The 21,089-nt window shown below is 46.1% G+C and overlaps 3 protein-coding genes across 4 annotated transcripts; all 3 read left to right on the plus strand.

Moving 5' to 3' along the window:
* The first annotated feature begins 33 nt into the window (after positions 1 to 33).
* LOC120645741 lies at positions 34 to 2,705 on the plus strand. The gene is made up of 5 exons (XM_039922494.1): positions 34 to 304; positions 491 to 675; positions 1,461 to 1,644; positions 1,847 to 1,953; positions 2,451 to 2,705. Exons 1-5 carry the CDS (start codon positions 224 to 226, stop codon positions 2,491 to 2,493), a joined length of 600 nt encoding a protein of 199 aa, XP_039778428.1. The 5' UTR covers positions 34 to 223; the 3' UTR covers positions 2,494 to 2,705.
* A 400-nt stretch (positions 2,706 to 3,105) lies between these two features.
* On the plus strand, positions 3,106 to 6,450 carry LOC120645762 (SAP-like protein BP-73). Its single transcript, XM_039922509.1, has 2 exons — positions 3,106 to 3,279; positions 4,996 to 6,450. The coding sequence occupies exons 1-2, from the start codon at positions 3,243 to 3,245 to the stop codon at positions 6,138 to 6,140; spliced, it is 1,182 nt and encodes a 393-aa protein (XP_039778443.1). The 5' UTR covers positions 3,106 to 3,242; the 3' UTR covers positions 6,141 to 6,450.
* An 11,244-nt stretch (positions 6,451 to 17,694) lies between these two features.
* On the plus strand, positions 17,695 to 19,507 carry LOC120645771 (protein G1-like6). Of its 2 annotated transcripts, none has more exons than XM_039922521.1 (2): positions 17,695 to 18,013; positions 18,117 to 19,507. In XM_039922521.1, exon 2 carries the CDS (start codon positions 18,202 to 18,204, stop codon positions 18,952 to 18,954), a length of 753 nt encoding a protein of 250 aa, XP_039778455.1. In that variant the 5' UTR covers positions 17,695 to 18,013; positions 18,117 to 18,201; the 3' UTR covers positions 18,955 to 19,507. The 2 variants fall into 2 exon arrangements, with proteins under 2 accessions (XP_039778455.1, XP_039778448.1); XM_039922514.1 differs by having other exon boundaries at positions 17,700 to 18,013; positions 18,187 to 19,507.
* Positions 19,508 to 21,089: the final 1,582 nt, after the last annotated feature.

A 21,089-nucleotide genomic window follows, 5' to 3' on the forward strand; every position in this document is an offset into this window, starting at 1 on the left:
AGCCACCCTTTCTCAAAAAAAAAAACTCCCAGCCTCCCAGCAGTCGACACGTCACACGCGTCCTCCACTCAAAGTGGAAAGACACTGGGATCAGGACCTGCGCTGCGCCGCTGCCGCCGTCGTTGGGGTCGAGAGATCCGCAGCCTCCGCCGGTCGCCGAAGACGGCGCCCTCCTCAAGTCCTTCGCTCGTCCCGTGTGCTCCCAAGCCGACGCTGTTCTAAAATGGCGTCTCCGACGACCTGGGCCACGCGACTCCGCTACGCCCACAGCAAGATGCGCTACTCCGCCGTCGTCTCCTTCATGGTCCGCTCCTCACATTTTCGATCTCCATCCTTCACTAGAATGCTACCCCAGTCCCTCATAACAAACAAGTGCAGTACAGTGCCAGCATATTGAAGATAGATTGACATTGACTCTTCTTTAATTTGGTATTTGGTGCCTCACTGTCATCGCCATTGTCCTCCGATTCTTTTACCCTTTTGGCTGCAGAAGTATTATTACGGTCAGATCAGGTATCATGAGATCGCGCCCTGCTTCTATGACTTCTTCTCACAAGGGAAGCTCACTGCCGCGACCTGGTGCCACAACGCGACACGCGAGATGGCCCCGACTATACACAGCGACGGTGCGGCTATCCTTGTCAGGAAACTGCTGCATTACCCCAACAATCCGACGTAATAATCGCTTCCTGTTACGCTACGGTGGTTTAGTGCCACCTCTGACTGTTTCAAATCATTAGCATTATTTCACCATTTTCATGCTCCAACTTAAATTCCGAACCAGGATACTGTCCAACCCCGTGGACCATTATGGTCTTTGGCAGTAGTATGTTCTCGTGTTTAGCTGTTACTGTCATAGGATTTGCACTCAGGGTGAGTCCAAAATTAAAATTTTACCTAATGCTTACTCAACCTAGGCATTTCACTAGTCAAGCAACTCAAGCATGTGCTGAATGGATGTGATGAGCTTAGTTCAACTTGATGCTAGCTGAGTCCTCCCTTTCACTGATGAATGATTGACTTTAGTGCTCATTTTCACTGATATACGATACCAGCAATGCATATAAATTCTGAGGACAAAAGGAATACAACGTTTAAACAGGGACCTTTATTCGGTGAGATGACTGACAATGCAACTAATGGTGGTTTTACAAACCATAATAAAATTCCTTTAGCTAAACATATTATGAATATTCAGTGGCAACTAATTATGCTTCTCAGCAATAGGGTTGGTTTTCAATTTCTCATTTGATGATTCGATTGTTAATTGCAACCGTTATAAAAATTTACCATCTTCCTTACTCAAATATATCTTTGTAAACTAAATTCCATTGAGTTATCTTAAACAGCAGTATGCTTCATTCGTGATAGTCTTTCTTGGCTTTTTATGCATTCTGTAACTCAGAAATTTTCTTCTATTTCCTTTTTTTTTTGAAAGAGTAACCCAAAACTTTTCACAGGAGAGTCTTTGTTGGTGATGTTGTTTTGGTAAGACATCCAAAGACACCATCCCGCTATCTGGTTCGAAGGTTGGGTGCGATAGGAGGATGCGAGATGGTTTCTACGGATGAGAAAGATGAGCCTTTTGTATTAGCGCATGACCAATGTTGGCTCCTGCTGGATAATCAATCAGTGTCGCCCAAGGTATGCGAGACATGACGATGCCCATAGGAGGTCATATTGTTTTTTCTGCCATATCACACACAGAGTTTAAAAAAAGAGCAGTTTTTCACCAGCTTTTTCCTCATCATTTAACACTGAAATGTTGGATTGCGATTGCGACAAGCCAAGTTTGACATATTTCCGTCATTCTGCTAATTTCTCCACGGTTCCACCTTTTTGGCAGGTAGCTTGGGACAGCCGTGTGTTTGGACCTGTTCCTATTCGTAGTATCTGGGGCAGAGTGATATATTCTTTGAGGACATCTGTTGATCATGGTCCGGTACAGAACAGGTTTGTTCCATGTTAGGTTCAGCTATCATTAATTCCTTACAGCCGGGTAAGTGCTTTGAGCCTGAGGTCAGTGTTCTCGTTTCTTGTCTCTGCCCAAATAGCCGTAGAGCCATGGAGCAGGATTCTCCAGTTTTAGCAGTAGAGCTGGATCTCCAAGCTTTGGTGGATATTGTCAACAAGTACCAGAAAAAATGAAGGTTAGTAGTAACACTTGCCGTTGTGCAAGATATTTGCTCTCGTTTAAGTTGCATGCTAGTGAGTTACGGCAGATGACAAGTCGTTAGTTGTGTTTGTCTTGTGAAAGTGGTCCATGGCTAGATTCTGTTGTTGGCTGTAGAAATTTGGTGCTTCAGCATGTTAAAAACCAGTGATGCTGCACTTACCGATTTTTGAATCGTCGAACCCTTTTGCTTGCCCACATTTTCCGGTTTCAAGTAGCTTTGCCTCGCAGAGTCCGTTTTGAAGCTCGCTGTAAAATTATTGTCTCTTATATGCAGCAAGGGCAACAATATCTGGAGCTGGAGGAGAAAGCAGCTGTAGTCTGAAGTCATGGCACGGAAGGGCCATTAATCTATGCAACTGCAAGCGTGTAAATGCCTGGATGTTTGCCAATACCTGGCTGTCGCCGACTTGTTGTCACTGTGAGAGTGTATTGTAGGTTATCATTGGTTTGGGATTCTGTTCTCCTTGGTGTAACTGAACTACTAAAAGATGGCTTATGTTGTCTTGAGTCTAAGTGTCAAATAACTGCTAACCCTTTTATGTTGCAAGCACGGAGGGCTCAAAAAGGAAAAAAAATGAAGCAAGCGGTCAGACCGTCAGAGAATACGAACTCTGGGAAGCAATGGGCTTGAAGTTCAGCCCTGCGAGGCAGAAAGTGAAGAGTTGGTTGGCCCGAGGCGAAGGCGAGGTAGATGTACTACAGAAATGCAGCCCAAACAGAATCAGCTTTGGACTTTTCTGCTTGTCCTCCGCCGTCCGAAACCAACCCACTCCCCGCAGCCCATCCGCCCTTGCATCTTCAGACTTGGCAGCCGCCGTTTGGGGCAGCAGCGAGCGGCGCACCAAGGTCCGCGAACGAGTGACACGAGCCGGCCCACGTCCCCCGCGCCCAGGCCAGGCCAAAACCCTCGCCAAAATCCCCCAACTCTACTCCGCTCGGTAGTCTTCTCTCTCTACCGCTAATCAGCTGTCACCACCAAATCGCTCTGCCCCAAGCCAGGGCGCCGCCTCACCGCCGCCGCTGCCGCCGGCTGGGACGCTCCGGGCGGCCAACCCCCAGCGAAGGGATGTCCGCCGCGGCCCCTGCCGTCCTCCACCACCGCGGTACGCTACCCTCCGCCCTCTCGTGTCGCTAGCCCACCACGGGCCACGGCTCCACGCGTACGCGCGGCGCGGCGCCGTCCATTTCTGACGGATAGGGTTTCGTTCCACCGCCACCCCCGCGGCGCCAATCCCCCTCGCCTGGTGGTTGGACGCGTTTGTCCCGCTGCCCTGTGCGGCCCAAGTAAATGCCCCCGCCGCGGCGCGCGCGCCCCTGTCGCGACGGAGGGGCGCAATGCGAGTCATACGGGGGCAGCAGCCTAATAGTAGAGACTGTTTGCTGTGGGTTCCAACGTGCTGGGCTCTCCAGATCGCGCCGTGTGAGAATGGTGAATCGTCAAAGGAAACGGAAACCTAATCCTATCCCAGTTAGTAGCAAAGGGAATTGGTGTTTATGTGGAGAACACAACTACTAGTTGGAACGAGCCAATTCCACCAGCAAATAAGGCCAAACAAATTAGTTTTGTTCCTGATGGCTGTACAATGGACAAATTATAGAAATGAGGTCTACTCCAGTGCATTGTAGTATACAACACTGCCAGCCTCATCAACTAAGAAACTGCCAAACTGGGTAGAGATTTCCCCAACTGTTATACGCCTTCAAGTTCCTTCTCATTCAAATTAGCAGTTTGCTGTCTGATGTACTACGTGCCAATCTTGCCTGGTGAACTCAAAAGTCTATTCCAGCTTGCTGTCTTTGTTTAAGTGCAAGAGCCAATTATATGTTAAATTGATCAGGGATTTAGATGCCATGAACAGGATTATATACACAGATCAATGGCTCATGCGCTTCATGCTTAATCCACGGCTTTTCAAGGAATGGCTATCTACTTTATCAGATGCCTTGCAGTTTCTTAGCTAGCTGGATGCACATATTGACTAAATTATTAGTCTTTTTTTTTCCTAAATAGTACGTTAGGTGACCGCCAGATTGACACTCTTCATGTTCAAAATGGTTTTGCATTTATTTCCCAAGTATAACTTACATTAGACTTACTGTTGGTTGCGATTTATTGGTATTGTCGTCCAGTGCAGGCATTTCATCTTTTCCGTATCATGGTGTAAACACCTCCCTCTTTTGCGTTGTTCGGCTTTAATTAGTAGGACAGCTTGTTAGCTGATTCATAAAAATGCACAGACCTACTCTTACTGTATGCTGTCCACCTCCACCTGTGATGTAGCACTGTACGTACCTTGCAGATGTACAGAGAGGCACATTAATAGCTCATACTCTTTAAGCATGTTATCATGTTTTCATATCGAGCTATACTCAAAGACCTGACTTTCATTCTAGACGAAAGGTGAATGTGGGCCTGTTACACTTTGTTTTTTTTTCGTATGGACACTACTAATAGTTCATTCCGTTCTCCATTCGATGGTCTTTATCTTTCCTTAAAAACTTCTTTAAGTTTTTATGTGTCATTTTCAAGTGGTCTCTGTGCATTCCGACAATGATATGATATTTTTACCAAGATGGTTAGAGCATTTGAACTCCGGGAATCTTTGATGTTCCAATCCCAACTTGAGTTCGAAGCCTGGGGGAGTCTTCCTGTGGTCGAACTTTTTTAGTCATGCAATCTCGGTTTATTTTGTTTTCTATTTCATATCTCATGTACTGCAGAAATTAACGCTGTCAGTTCCATTTTAAGCCGCCTGTTCCTCCTAATTCACTAGTTTCTTCTAAAGCAATAACTAATATACAGTGTTTTTGCTGGCCAGGGGTCTCAGGCAGAGGAACCTTACCTGTACATCATGGAGATTGCAGAGTCCCTCCAGGATCTTGTTTCATGGGCACATCACCCATGTTGGGGCCAATGAGGGTGTATTTGGCATGTAATGCGAGCCCCAACAACCATAGGCCAAGGAATTCGGACATATCCCGACAACAGAAAGGGGGGTCTTCCAGAGGAAAAGGCAAACCATACCAGGATAAAGATGATTCTGAGAACATCGATGAATTTGATAGTGATATCATGTTCTCCAAAAATGGACCACCAATCTCTTTGGCAAGCAATTCTCGTCCTCAAGCCACATCAGCTCCAGGGGAAAGAGAGAAGGAGATTGTGGAGCTATTTAAAAGGGTTCAAGCACAACTACGAGCTAGAGGGAAAAGCAGGGAAGACAAGAATCCCGAACCTGCAAAAGTACAGGGTGAGAGGGGCAGCGTTGATTCCCTTCTTAAGTTGCTTAGGAAGCACTCTGTGGACCAAAGAAGGAAGGGCAGTGATGACAAGGAACAGAATTTTGATCTAACGAGGCGAAGCAATGATTCTGGAAATAGACAAAGCTCAACCATCTTTGGCACAAAAAGTGACACCCAGGAAGAGCAGAAGAAGCCTCCTCCAGCTCCCTTCAAAAGGCCAGCTTCAAATTTCAGGCGAAGATCTCCTGTTCCTGGAGTGAAATTCCAGCCTGTTATCAATGCAGATGCTGATGCAGAAACTGATCGCAAGTCTATTGCCAGTAATGTCGCTGATGCTGTAGAAAAAGCTAAGACAGCTCTCGATGAGAGGACTGCTACAGATGAGCCTGACTTAGTCTCTCCATACGAGCCTGACTCAGTTTCTCCATACGAACCTGATTCTGTAATACAACCAGAAAATATTTCTTTGCATGACTTTGATGATCTTTCAGATGATGAATCTGATACTGAGGAATTAAATGAGGAGTATCCCGAACCTTCTTTGGAAATTGCTGATGTTACAGACACTGATGAATCGCATGATAATAGTGCTGTGGAAAGTTCCGATCTGAGGTCTTTGAAGGTTGCAGAACTGCGGGAACTTGCAAAGTCTCGAGGAATCAAAGGCTACTCAAAGATGAAGAAAAATGAGTTGGTTGAAATCCTGAGTGGCATGGCTTGATAAGTGCAGGTGGCGATGGCTTCTGTTTGCGCCCGTTTGGCTTCAACTTGTCTGGCCATATGCATTATCTTTCAGTTCCATAGAAAATTGTAAATGATCGAGCAGTGCTAACTTTGTTCTGGTCTGTGCTGAGCTTATGATGGCTCCTTTTGTTGTACACCTAGTTCGTTAGTCAATTAGCTGAATTCTGTGCTGAGTGGAGTGAGGTAGCCGAGACATTTGTTTCTGTACTAATGCACTATTTTTGCCACTTTCTCCCCCTCTATGATGGTCCATTTAAACATCGGCCGGGTAAGACTGGATTGACCCAGTGTTGTTGATATTGTTCTGAAACATTGTGGGTTTACCTGGGTGTTGACGTAGTGGAACACCGTACTGTCAACTCTTTCAGAAGAGATGTTGACATTTGCTTGCACCATGTAGGCTGGTGCTGCAACTTTATCATATCATATCCTGTGAACAAGTATTGATGATTTTTCTTCTTATTTTTTTTCAGATAAAGAAAGGGTGGCAATTATTGGTTTCTGTTATCGAGCGCCCTTGCAGATGCAGGTTTTGCTCATCACAGAGGGAGAAAAACGCATGGGTTTGTTCAGAGACATCACTGCCATCAGCCCATTCGAGTGGGTTAATGTAAGGCAGCCGCATCATTGCTTCGCTTCTGTCGTTCTTGTTCCTTGTGGTTACCAGAGGCGGGCAGGGGGCACGTGCTTTGGGGATCCACGCGGGCACACACGGACTGATTGGACGGTCAGTTGGCCGCCTCACGTGCCGCCTCTCTGCCCATTGTCTCCGGGCCTGGGCCGCATGTTTGCGAAGGGAAACAATGTTCCCCTCCTGATTAAAGCTGACCCATTCCGATACGGCCGCAGTTATTGATATTTTGGACTGGAATTGTACTGCAAGCGAGTTCCAGCCAGCCAGTGCCTTTCAAAAACATCGCATGGGCAGATGGCAGTGGCGCCGTAAAAAAAAAAGAAAGAAAGAAAGAAAGAGGAGAAAGAGAAAGTTAGGGGCAGCATGCAGCAGCTGCCTGCTGCCGCAATCTTGTCCTGTTGGCATGCAGTAGGCCACATACTTGCACACAGGGTCCTTTATGCATGGATTTCTCCTTTTGCTTTTCCCTGATCTGATGCTCCCCCCTACCTACCGGGCTGCTAGTACACTGCACGCACAAAACCCTCGAGGCCTGGCCGGCCGGATAAATCGATGCTGGCCGCCGGTCCATGCCTCCCTCCATGGCGTCGTCCGTCGCCGGCCACTGTTTTCTTCAAGTGGAGCCGCCCGCGAGGGGCGTAGTGCGTAGGCTGGGCGCGGGCCGGCCGCAACGATACTGTTGCCGCGTCGGGGGTAGGGCAACCATAGGCCTGCGCCGCATGCGCTAGTGCGTGCACGAGGCCTGGGCGCCTGGCCGCTCGCTCGCTCTCCGGCGCCGGCGCCGTCGTCGAGTGCAGGCAGGCAGCCGGGAACTGAAGGCGCGGTCGACGACTAGTCCCCATCACGCGCCCTGGTGATCGATGGTGGCCTGCGCATGACATGCAGGGAGGAGGCATGGACCATACGCAATGCATGACCGGGCAGCTAGCCTCGCGCACACATGCATGATGACAGCAATGGCATGAACACTAGCTAGCTAGCTAGATTGCTATGTGCCTACTAGCTAGCTATATGGTCACGTGCTCTTGGATCTCTTTTTATTCATGCATGCATGCAGGGTGGCAGGCAGGGGCGAAGGCAGCAGTGGGTCTAGGGGGGCTGGAGTGGGTCTAGGGGGCTCCAGCCCCCCTAGACCCAAAAACACCATGGAGCCCCCCTTAGCTCCCCTCATTTTGGAGAAGAAAAGATGAGGAAGAAAGAGAGGAAAGAAGAAATCAACCCCCTCTTAAGAATTTCTGGATTCGCCACTGGTGGCAGGCCATATGTGCTAGTGGCATGTACGGCAACTATAGTAGTTAGTTTAAGAGTAATTAGTAGTGACTGGCACTGTATATGTATATATAGTTATTATATATATATAGTATTTTCTGATCAATTTGGTCAGTAATTTGACTACTGGGCGTAAAATAACAGTTACACCTAAGGTTCCCTAACATTTGGGTGTAGAATAACTAACCGAGGTCATCTTCGAAGACTTGTGCTTCTTCGCCTTCTCTGCTTTCGTCTTGGCTCTTTGGTGTCATCGCTTGTGTGTTACTGCGCTTTATTACGTACCATGCAAAGGGCGGTTTGGTGCCTAGCTTTAATCATCGCGGCCATGTACTACTGTTGGTTTGGCGATCGCTAGGTAGCTAGGTCACCGTCAAGATTCCGGCTGTTGGCGCCACCAATGCATCGATCTACGACATTACCACAGCCATCCATGGATGGCATATGTAATAACTGTATATATGCAGGAGGAAGGTAAGGTATAGTAGCGCATGAATAGACGGAGCAGCAGCAGCAGCCTGCAGGCCAGGTGCGCGCATCAAGCTGGCTGGCTGATCCGATCCATGGGCGGCCGGCACCGGCAGGCGGCGAGCATGTGACCGATGTGACCAACTGAGCGCCGGCCGGCCGGATCCCCGCTGCCGCCTTGGTGGGGCATCGCTCGCCGGCTAAGCTACAGGCAGTCGATCGATGTGCATCTTTCTCTCTCGCTCCGATCCCCGCCGTGCCGCCGATCGATGATACTAACGTGTAATCATCATGCATATATATCGCCTAGCTACATGCAGGCGGCAGAGAAATGTACATGTAGCTAGGCGCTGTAGCTATGTAGCTCAGCTGCATTCATGATATATGTACACGCATCGCATCGCATCGCATCCTGCTCTTGCTGTGCGATAGAGATGACGCTGTTGCAATGTGCGTGAGCAGCTATAGCTGATGGGTTTGCTGTGCCCGCACAGTAGCCATATGCGTGCGTGTATACGAGAGCCTATGCATCGCCGATCTAGCTACTGGCACCTAGCTAGGTCGCCGTGCACGACTGTAACGTGCTGTGCGGTGCTCGCATTGCGTCCCACGGACCGACCGGCAACCAACAGTACTTGGGTGCAGCTAGCCTGATCAGCTGCCACGTAGGACCGACGACCATGTACATGACGAGGCCGGCCGGGTATGCATTGCAGGCGGTCAAAGCAGTCAGGGCATAAACTGTTGCCCCACCCGCGCCGACGAGCTGCTGCGCTGCTCCATCAGTAAATACTACGTACGTCGTACCCACATGCATGTACACAACTCACGAGACGAGAGACAGCGGCGCGCATTATGTGGTGAACGTGGTGCCAGGCCGTGTCCAAGGCCACAAGCGAGGTTAGCGACCGCTCGAGGCCTAAACAATGAAGGCCCTCAAATTTTAACAGTCCAAGATCTATAATGTGTTATCGCTATTCGCTTTCTATTCCTTGTCTAGCGAATACAATCGCTGACAAGAAAATACACAGTTCCGCGTCGGCTCTCTCGGAGGCGACTCGAACGGCGCCCCCCCTCCCCCCTCCCCCCGCCACCACCGCCACACCCTCCCTCCAGCTGTCCTCGTCGCCGCCGGAGCTGGGCACCAGAAATCCGTGTGCCTGCTGGGAAGGCGATGACGGGGCTTCTCTCGTCCGTGGACCACGTTGCGCCGGTGCCCGGCATGGCGGCGGCGCCGGCCTGCGGAAGGAGATCTGGCGGCGGCCACGGGGCTGGATCTACTCGGTGCGGCGGCAACAGCTTTCCACCCCTTGTGTGAGCATCCGTGGGGGCCGACGGCTGGATCCGGCGCCCCCAGGCTCGGATCTGCTCGGTGCTGCGGCGGCGGCTTCCCCCATGGTCGCCGGCGTGCGCATGCTCATGGAGCAGGTCCGCCGGTCCAACTGCTGGGTGGTCTCGTGTTGGTCTGCGACGTCCGTCGCGGCGCGCTGGCGGGTGCCTGTGGTGGCCAGAGGGTGGTGCTCGTGGCGGCACACTGTTGGGGATGGCCTCTTCGGTGGCCGACCTTTTTGTGCTGGCGGGCAGACTTGGCTCGGTGTGCATAGAGAGAAATCTCAGCCGGCGTCATGACAGCCGGCAATAGTGCTGATTGTTGCAGTGTTTTCCTTGTTGGTGGCTTTGTCAGTGTGCTATCCTATTTGCAGGTCACGAGAAACCATTCGAGGAAATTCTTGTCTGGTGTAGCGCTCTGGCTTCAGCATTGATGACATCGTTTGGTGCCATTCCCTCGCTGGTGACGATACTGACATATCCTTCTACCCTTGCGCCAGATGGAGGTTTATGTGAAAGGGCAAGCAACAGACGTGATGTGATGGTTTGGTACATGTGAATACATTACAAGATTGAAGCAGAACGAAGAAGTTTGAAGCTTAGTATTCTAGGTTTCTTTCTTTGTTTTACAATCTTTTTCTTGTATTTGTGAAATTCCTCATTTGAGGTCTAGAGTCTAAGAGCTCTTGCAACTCTTTTGGCTATAGTCATTCACTTGTGAATGATCAAGGTTGGGATTTTTTCCATAATCTAAAAAAAGATATGTCGCCGCTACTATAGCATCTGCGTCTCTTCCAATTTCCGTCCTTCCCGACGAGCAGCTACAGTCCTCAAATCACCATTAGCCAACATCACCAGGACCAGTGCCGACGGACATCAACATTCTAGCAATCAGTGCTCTATTGACAATCCAACATGATTCTTATATATTTTTAGCTCAAAATTATATAAGATAAGAGTTTTGCCCTAGCCAGCCTTTAGATTATCTAGAGTAAAGTTTTGGTCCTTTACCAACCCTAATTTTACGCCATCCTCGGAGCCCTCAATTCCTGTAGACGGCGCTGCGTGCGTCGTGCAGTACGGAGGTCAGGAGAGGTTGGAATGGAGGAGAGAGAGGGTGGTGGTGGTGGTACGGCGCGCCGGGCGGTAAGAATTGAGGGCTGGGGGCTGTACGTGTGGCAGCCAGCCGACGACGGGCGGCCATGTACGCGGCGGCGGCAGCTAGCTACTCCAGTACCGCGGGCACCATGCCGGGCCACCTGCTGCCAGCCAGCATTCATATGCATGCATGCAGATGCAGGTGCAGACGCCGGCCGTATGCACGAGGGCCATGGCATTGCCATTGGCATGGATGCCCACCACTTGGCCACCCAGCAAGATCAGCGATTCCGATCCATCCTATAGCTACCTAATGGCCGAGAGTATGTACTGGCTTGGTTTGGTATATATTGCCCATACGGCCATACACATTTCTTTCTTTCTTTCTTCTCTCTCCTAGCAGAGGCTCGCATCGATCGATCGATGAGTGGCTGGGTTTCCTCCCTTTTGTGAACAGTGGCGTCCTGAGGCTCTCACTTTAGCTGCCTTCCTTTATTTGGACAGACATTCTATGGCTCGCCAAACTCCACTGCTCACCGTCCTCCATCCATTTGTCCGGCCTTGGACCTTTATTTGCACTCCATCAGGATCGCGGATCGGAGCCAGGACTACTGCTGAATGCATGCAGGCCGCCCGCCCGCCCGGCCACATATTATATTATATTATTGCCCAGCTCATCCACCACCGTACCACCCCAACTCCTTTTTCTTTTCTCTCTTCTCTTCTCTTTGATCTCCCGCTCGAGTACCCCCACCAACCAACCGGATGGACATTCAGTGACATTGCCTCGTGACATTCCCCATAAGAGGAGCAGAGATTAAACTGCATGCATGCATCATCCTGATTCCTTTTTTCGAAACGAGGCATGTCCCTAATTCCATTTCTGAAAACGGAATTACAGAGTTCGAAGAATACAGGATAAGAGGAGCAGAGGGGGGGGGGGGGATGCACACACAAGTTCTCCAGCCTGACTTTCAAGCTGGGGGAGTTCGAAGACGCGTGACCTAATACTAGGATTCTTAGATAACCGATAGTACCAGATGGAGTAGCATTATTACACACCAGAAAAGGGTGAGACTTTTGAATAAGTATTGAGAGAGAGTATTTACATGCTGTCCAGTTGCATGCGTCCACGTTGCTGGATGAGTCGATGCGCGCTCTTTTTTTTGGGCATAAATAATCTATCATTATTATCAGAGGTATTTAAAGTGGTGATACATACGGACGTTGGTGACTACGTCAAGCTATAGTAACCTACTATAGTTGAGTCGGAGGGCTAGCTGGTGCATGCGTGCAAATTTGTCCATCTCGATTGTACACACACACAAACATCGATGACCTAAGGGTCCATCCATCATCACTACTAGCTCATACTATCACGGCCAATCGGCGGCCACGTTCGTGCAGATAGAGCGATGTATACACCTAGCTAGCCGCTAGGTGTGCGTGCACGATGGAAGCCCAGCTGAAGATCAACAGTGTGTTTACGCACGCAACGGCCATACCTTATCTTTCTAGCATATACATAAGCCCCACGGCTAGGCACTCACACTAGCTAGCTGAGACTCTTGTTTGCTGAGACCACACCGTACCGTACCGTACGTACAGGAATGTGTGGTACTATACTGTTCAGATGGGATTGGTTGTACTACTATATTATATATAAATATAAGTGTATACATATATATGTTCTTAAATAAAACATATTTAAAAATGGACCAATATATATGCTATATATAGCTATCTATAGTTAGGGACCAGGATTCTAGCTCATGCATCTCCAGAGTCCAGACTGGTCGTCACTGCTACTTGACTTGTGAACTACTAGAAAGATACCCATCATGGATGCATGTGTTCCTTTCCTAGCTAGCTAGCTAATATATATGCATGGCTTGATTTTGTAGCAAGATTTCAGGTAATTGCAAGGCAGTATATATATATATATATATATATATATATATATATATATATATATATATATATATATATATATATATATATATATATATATATATATATATGGGAGAGCAGTTGAGCAAGTAGTACATGTGTATGCAGCATCTCAAACTGTCAAAAAAGGTAGTAGTGCCTAAATAAATCTAATGGCGCATGCGGAATATGCACGTATGGACCTAACTTGCCTGCAGCGCATGCCGCAGGCGGATTTTGAAAAGAAATAAAGGAAGGAAGCCGAGACGCAGCTGCAGGGATCAAAGGACGTTGCCGTTGCCCATCATATGCATGCATCTACTCATCTAAGCTTGCTGGCTTGCTCGCCTCGCTCCTTTATTAATTTTCTTTCTTTCTAGACCAATCGTCGTACGTACGTGCAAGATCTTCTCTCTCTCTCTCTCTCTCTCTCTCTCTCTCTCTCTCTCTCTCTCTCTCTCTCTCTCTCTCTCTCTCTCTCTCTCTCTCTCTCTCTCTCTCTCTCTCTCTCGTGGAGCACGGAGCACGGTAGATGCATGATAGCGAGATGTCGATCCTTGCATGGCTGGGCGGGCTTGGCAGCAGGCCCAGCTTTTTTGACCGATTAGCTATATCATGCGAGCATCTCGCAGGGCCCCGCGCAGGAACAGTACTCCTGATCGCTCCATCATCCTCCCACGCACGTTCAAGATAGGGAATATCGTCATCCATCCATCTCGATCATCTCATCTCATCTCTCCAAATGACGAAAAAGCCAGCTAGAGCTAGATGGAGGAAATTAATTAACACCGCTTAGTTTTACTTATCTTTTCCTTCCAGTCATATCTTCGGACCGACACACACTGATCAAAATGTTGCTTAGTGTATGTATTCTGTCTCATGAAAAATTACGTATTTCTTAATTATAAGCTTTATCAAAGCTAAACGTCGACAGCGAGATGCTTGTGGTGACTTCGTTAATCTCGAGGATTTGCCGACTTAGCCTTGTAAGATGCTCATAGGGGGTAGAGTTTGCGTACGTATATTAATAGGAGTGTGAGTGTCTGAGTTGTACCATGTAATCTTAAAAAAGTTAGACGTTTGACTACTTATAGAAAATACTAAAGTGAAAAATAATTTGGAATGGAGCACTTGTTACACTTCGGTCCTGGACTGATATACATCATTAAGCAAGCATTCTTATTTTCAGTTTTAGTTTATGTATCCATATTTACTTTTATCCTTCTGCTTCAAAAAGAGAAATGTGTATCATCCATGGGCGTTAATTCTTGCTTCACAAGTGTCCCTAGCTCTTGATGGGCCACTAGCCCACTGATAAATACTCGACGCTGTTGACTTGTCGTAGTCTTCAAGGGGTGATTTAACACTATTATAGCATATGTGTATATATATATATATATATATATATATATATATATATATATATATATATATATATATATATATATATATATATATGAATGAGGAACGGATCGATCATATAATCTGTTTGATCGGGCATATAATAGGACAATTAATGGTACTGTACCGTACCTAAGGCGGCCCATGTTGCGTGCTGATCCAACAAGAGGAAAAGAACATGACAATGAATCATGTTTGTCCTTATATAGTTATATGTTATTTATCGATTCAACAGTTTGCAAGGTGTAATCATATCTGATCCTTCTGGCCGTACGTTGGTCAAGGATACAATAATTGTTTTCCTTCGGTATTTTTTTATCCCTAGCTAGTATATTAGTAATAAGGTGCCCGTGCCTACGCTACTAGTGCACTTCAGAAGTACAAAAAATAATTCATATAATCCTAATAATGGTGGTAAAACAAAATAATTATATTATTCCAGGTATTAGTATATGCTCTATTGGAAAACAATACGTATCCTTTTTCTGTCCCGTAAAGAATAGCCACAGCTAGCTATACCATTCAAAATTTGTCCTCACAAATAATACAATTTTATAGCTTTTGTATGTACTAGCTTGTGGGACTCGCACCTCTCTTTCATTTAAATTTCTGCATGCATAGCTGGAACTCTTTCCTTTAGACTTCATGCACGATTAATTATAGAAGGTTTGCATGTATATGGAACGTACCCGTTCCGAATAATTAGAATAGTTAGGGTACTACGTAGTCATTCTGATCTTTCACCACTAATTTGTCTTATCAGAATTCTTAAAATTGTATTCTTTATTTGTACTATGCAAGCATATATATGTGTGCTTGTATCATATAGACATAATTAAATGTGATTCGAATTAGCTGGTGAGTTGCCGTGTACATAGGGGTGGTGAAGGGTCATAAAATTTAGCATAGATAATCTAAGGATCGGATAATCTTAAAATTAAAGGAACATGCTCTAATATTAATTAAAATATATAAGAGCCAAGTTGCACCGTAAAGAGACCACTATAGCCATAATCTGCTACCACGTATACAAGCAAGTGGAGCAGATCTGTGCAGGAAAAAACGTACAGAATTTAGGGTTTGGCCGGTGCAGAGAGAGGCCAGATCTAGTATCTAATAGTATGTGCTCATAGCTAGGCTGCTTGGCAAAGTACTATTGCACTGTACCCTACGCTGTGTCGATTCCAAAAAGCAGTATTTACCACATGCAACTAACTTTCACTTGTCACTGTCGTCCTCCCACCCTCCCACTACTACAAACTCTCTTTCTCCTGACAAGGGACCTCTCTCTCTCTCTCTCTTGGTCGTCTAGTAGTGTGCGTTTCAATTTTACCCTTTTTCTTATAAATGCATGCATGTATATGTGCGGGCGCGGTTTTAAACTTACCTGTTCTTTGGGGGTTTAATTATTCGACTAGTTTCTGCAACATTCTAGCTAGCCAAATCAGGAGTAGTATTTTATTTCAAAAAAATCAGGAGTATAGTATTATTGAGCATGCTGCAGGCACCAGCTAGATGTGTTCATTTTTTAAAAAAAATAGTCGCGTTAATCTCCTTTGATTCTCCATGCATATATGACTACCTAAGTCAAAACAAACGTGAGCAAATTAGGCAATAACTTGCTTCTCATTTAGTTCATTAGATAAGTCAGTATTGTTGATTTTATTTGTATCTATTTAATTTGTTGTTCCAATCTAGTTTAATATTAGGAATATATATAAACAGTGCAGTAATAATTTTAGTAAACGGTTTAACCTAATACTATGTATAAACTGAGAGTACGCAAACAAATACTCCGTTTTTTATTTTAACTGTTTTTTGTACAAGTTGATTAGCTTGCCCTAAACACCATTTAAAAACATGCACACGGAAGGAAATTACACACACACATAAAACAGATAAAGTTTTTGAAACTAGGATTTGGTAGAATTATTTGCATTAGAGAGGTTCCAGGTGGGACATATGGGATCTTGATTAGTCTATGTCTACAAGAAAACTACAAGTATGGATATCAGACACCATACGTGTACATATCAGGGATGCACAAATATAATATCTGTGAACGCACCATGTACCATATTTCATGTCGTCTACAGTGCTAACATAAGTAACCTGTTCCTTTTATCCATTTTTCCTATCAGAGCCCGTGCAACACTGATGGAAGAACCGTCCCATCACCACTGCAACGATACAATTGAAAAGTAGCAAAAAAAACCGGCAAGAAAATCAAAAGAAAGAAGAGGCCATCACACTCGATCCAGATTAATATCCTGCATGTAGTCATGTCACGCAGCTGCAGATTGGAGGCATGGAAGGAATTGCACATGTACCCCCTAAAAACAAATCCGCTCTTGTTGGTCTTGTTTTTTTTTCCAAGAAAAAACTTCGTCGAACACTGTTGATGACCAAACGGCCTTATGTAGAGGCTCCCCGGATCTCAGACATGGAATCGAGTGGACACCAATTTTTTATTTGAATTGCGCTAAAACTTGATACATAAACGAATGCTAATATATTATTTGTGGGGTGGCCAAAATTCTTACTGAACTCAAAATCTGATACGATACTATCATATACTCCCTCCGTTCTAAATTATAAGACATTCCAACAATCTTGAAGTGTCAAAAGTTTTTTATGTTTGACCAAATTTATATAATAAAATAATAACATTTATTATATAAACTAAGTACCATTAAATTCTTTATTAGTTATATTTTATAGTACATCAATTTGATATCATAAATCTTTATATTTCTCTCTATAATTTTGGTAAAATTTGAGATTGCTTTGACTCTCCAAGATTCTTGGGATGTCTTATAATTTGGAATGGAGGGAGTAGAAAAAAACCTAAAGTTGATAATAATGGAAGATGATGGCAACATGCTCAAACTTCTTCAATATAAAAACCTACAATTTTTGCATATCAATATTATTGGGTCGATGAACCTCTACATCCTATACGTTAGAACAATATCGTGAGCAATGTAACTATTATTTGATAAATAATAATTAATAAAATTACCACTGTGGCTTCCACGCTCATATTCTTTTCATTAATTATACTGCTCATATTCTTCCACGCTCACCCCTACGAGTGCAGACACCATACCCCTGTAAATAGATACAAGAGTCTAGACCAACAAATATTAATGCTGAAATTAAAAATCATCAAGGACTCCTCACCATCCCTCACCATCTCTGCATGCTAACCACTTGTGCATATATATTAGAGTTTAGGAAAATCCAAAGAAATAGAAAAGGAAGGAAATTAAAAAGCAAGGGCCCTTGTTTTTATTTGCTTCCCTATCCCTCTCAGACTCTCTCACTCCCTCTTATTCTCTTGCTAGCTAGCTATACCCTACTACACCGTACCTATTATCACCCCCTCAATGCCTGGCTGCCTGCCTAACAAAAAGGCTAAAAACCTATCCCCTCCATCCCCCTCACCCCCCACCCTCCCATCCAGCAGCAGCACTGCCACCATCAACTGTTCATCCACCTCCACCAGAGCTTCATGCTGACTCCCAAGGATGACTTGACCACCTGAGCTGCTGCGCGTCAGAGCATAGCATTTCTTGGTATCGGCGGATGGGTGGATCACTCACCAGGAGGTGGATCAGAAGAGAGTACCAGCTAATCACTGCCAAGATCCCAACACGCGCATGCATCTGTAAGCAGCTTCCACGCTGCAGAGAATACTAGATCGGGCGCTGCACATTCCGGTACGCATCGATCTCCCTTCTCCGTCCTCGACTTCCTCTCCCCTCTTCCTGTCTTGACTCTTGACCTAGCCCACTTCAGTTCAGAGCTACTTCTGTGTAATAGATCAGAAGCTCGGTCGCATCAGAGCAAGAAAAGTTATGCTTCTTTGTTGTGTTGCATCTGCCGATGACAGCCGCGCGGGAGGGATATGGATCACCACCACCACCACCACCACCATCACCACCATCACATGATACCGGGCCAAGAACCGTCCGCGGCTGACGGCGGCGCAGCCCCGGACAGCTTCTTCCTCGGCCCCGCCGCGGCCGTCCTCTTCTCCGGAGGCGCCGGGGCGTCAGGTGCCGGCTCGTCGTCATCCGGCGCTGCGGCCCTCGGATCCTCGGCGGGGGGAGGCGGCCCGTCGCCGTCCAGCTCGTCGCCGTCGCTGAGCCGGTACGAGTCCCAGAAGCGCCGGGACTGGAACACGTTCGGGCAGTACCTGCGCAACCACCGGCCGCCGCTGTCGCTGTCGCGGTGCAGCGGCGCGCACATGCTCGAGTTCCTCAAGTACATGGACCAGTTCGGCAAGACCAAGGTGCACACGCCGGTGTGCCCTTTCTACGGGCACCCCAACCCGCCGGCGCCGTGCCCATGCCCGCTGCGCCAGGCGTGGGGCTCGCTCGACGCGCTCATCGGACGCCTCCGCGCCGCCTACGAGGAGAACGGCGGCACGCCAGAGATGAACCCCTTCGGCGCGCGCGCCGTGAGGCTCTACCTGCGCGAGGTGCGCGAGACACAGGCGCGGGCCAGGGGGATCAGTTACGAGAAGAAGAAGCGCAAGAAGCCATCGTCGGCGTCGGCCGCGGCGGCGGGGCCGTCCTCCGAGGGGAGTCCGCCGCCGGGGCCGTCCGGCGGCGGAGGGCCCGACACGTCGGCATCACCGCAGTTCATCATGCCGTGAGTTTTTTCTCTAGCTAGCTGTACTATAGGTGGTGTCCATCGCCATCTACATCCATTGATCCATCTGATGAGGAGCTAGCCAGCAGCGGGACTTGGAGTTCTTGGAATGCCCTTTTTGCTGGTAGAACAACAAGGCTTAGCCATTGTTCTCTGCATCTTCTTCTTCAGTGGCTATAGCATTTTGCATTTTGCAAAAGATTTCTCCCCCCTTTTATTTCCCCCCATTTCATCAGTTGATGAATCACTACTGCGTGAGTCGTACTGGTTTGATCGCCGTTATTTTATTCAGCTTTCAATCGATTGGTAGCTTTTTATCCTTTCTTTGGTCTATTTAATTTGCTCCTCCGGAGGGATGCAAACTTGCAAGAACAGTTTGAGATTCCCAGCATATAGCTATATAGCTGTTGTGCCGCATGCATGGCATATGGTGTGGTAGAAGTTTAATTAGTTTGCAGCAACAATTTTTTTTTGATGAAAAGTTTGCATCAACAATTGTAAGGCTACTTGCAAGTAAGTAGTTTGGTTCTGACGATTGCATTGCTGAGTGCTATTCATCATATTGGCAGAACAGAAATATAATGCGCTCCATTATCCATTCATGGACAGCTGGTGCGGTTCATATTTCCTTTCTTAACAAAAGGGCAACGCAATGTATGAGGATGGGGGGGGGGGGGGGGATTGCTACCTGATTTCAAACATATCTAGTTGCTAAAGCCAGGAACAGGAACACAGCACATATATGTTTGGCCTCCTTTAATTTGTGTCTCTAGATCTGGAACATATGGCAATCCATATGTGTCAATTCCTGGACAATTAATATAATTCATGTCTTGTAATTTCAAATATATATATATATATATATATATATATATATATATATATATATATATATATATATATATTCTTCAATTGATCTTGCAATTGCATGTTTAATTTGGTTCGCTTTGTGATTGGCATTGTTGCAAATATTTTGTATTTGAAAGATCATCAAGCATTGTTGGAAATATTGCTCTTGATGGTCTAAAAATTTTCTTCTTGTTATTTGCTTTGCGTGGGCATTGTGGTGGTAGTGCTTTGAACCGTAATACGTAGACGTTGACTGCTAGTTTCACCCTTAAAATTGCAATGGCCGAAAGGGCACCCCACAAGAAAACAAACAATAAGGCAAGCAAAAGAAGCAAGAAAGGGGGAGTCTTTCCAAAAAGAGAGGAAGAGATAGAAGACACGCAGGAGCTGAAAACGTATTGGGTGCAGTTGGGTGTGTACAATCGGGCATGCTGCACCTGTTTTAGCCCATGCTTTGATGCTTCTCTAGCTGCCATTCCTTATTATTCAAGTTAGAATTACTAGATCTAGCTGGCTTGATTTCCCTTCACCTTCTTGTCCCTTCCTCTGCTGAGGGTATATATAGTATTTATAGAACAGACAACATTGGGGACGATCTTTTATACATATTTTAATCATGCACTTAACTGGGGAGAAACTACATATCAATGCAGCATGTGGTTAAAATGAGTTGGGAATTGCTAAACCTCACCGTACCTGGGCATTTTTGAGGGCTCCAGGACCAGATTTTTGTTCTTCCTGTAATTCGTGTTCAACTTATGGATATGTTAGGTATATATTTGAGGTAAGAAAAAAAATATAGTGTTTAAGGCCTCCAAATCTTTGAATTTTTATATATACCGCAGGTAAGTTTGCATTGGAATTAGAACTACTTTACATAGGAGTTATAATAACTTTTTTTGCTTTAACCAAAAGAATAACTTTTGTATAATTTTTAAATAACGTTGGAGAGTAGGTAAAATTCTGTTGGAGACACTAAGAACGCCTAGTCTGAATTTTATCTAGCTACTACAACTCAAATAAAATCTCGGCCATAAAACGCTTGAGTGAAATATATACTGATATATAGTCCAAATCTTTGTTTATGTCCAATTTTATTCTTTTAGTTTAGAAACTATGTATATGTGACTGATGTTCACTGTATACATCTTACTATTTCACATCGTCTTCGTTCTCTCCATCCCCACGTATCATGATATGGTATTGAGACCAGGAGGCCGGAGCACAATCAAATTCCTGTTTAAACAGTTGATGGGTCTTGAGCCTGTTTTAGATTTTACTTGTCCCTTC

This window comes from Panicum virgatum, chromosome 1K (genome assembly GCF_016808335.1).
Source record: "Panicum virgatum strain AP13 chromosome 1K, P.virgatum_v5, whole genome shotgun sequence".
NCBI classification, from domain to species: Eukaryota; Viridiplantae; Streptophyta; class Magnoliopsida; order Poales; family Poaceae; genus Panicum; species Panicum virgatum.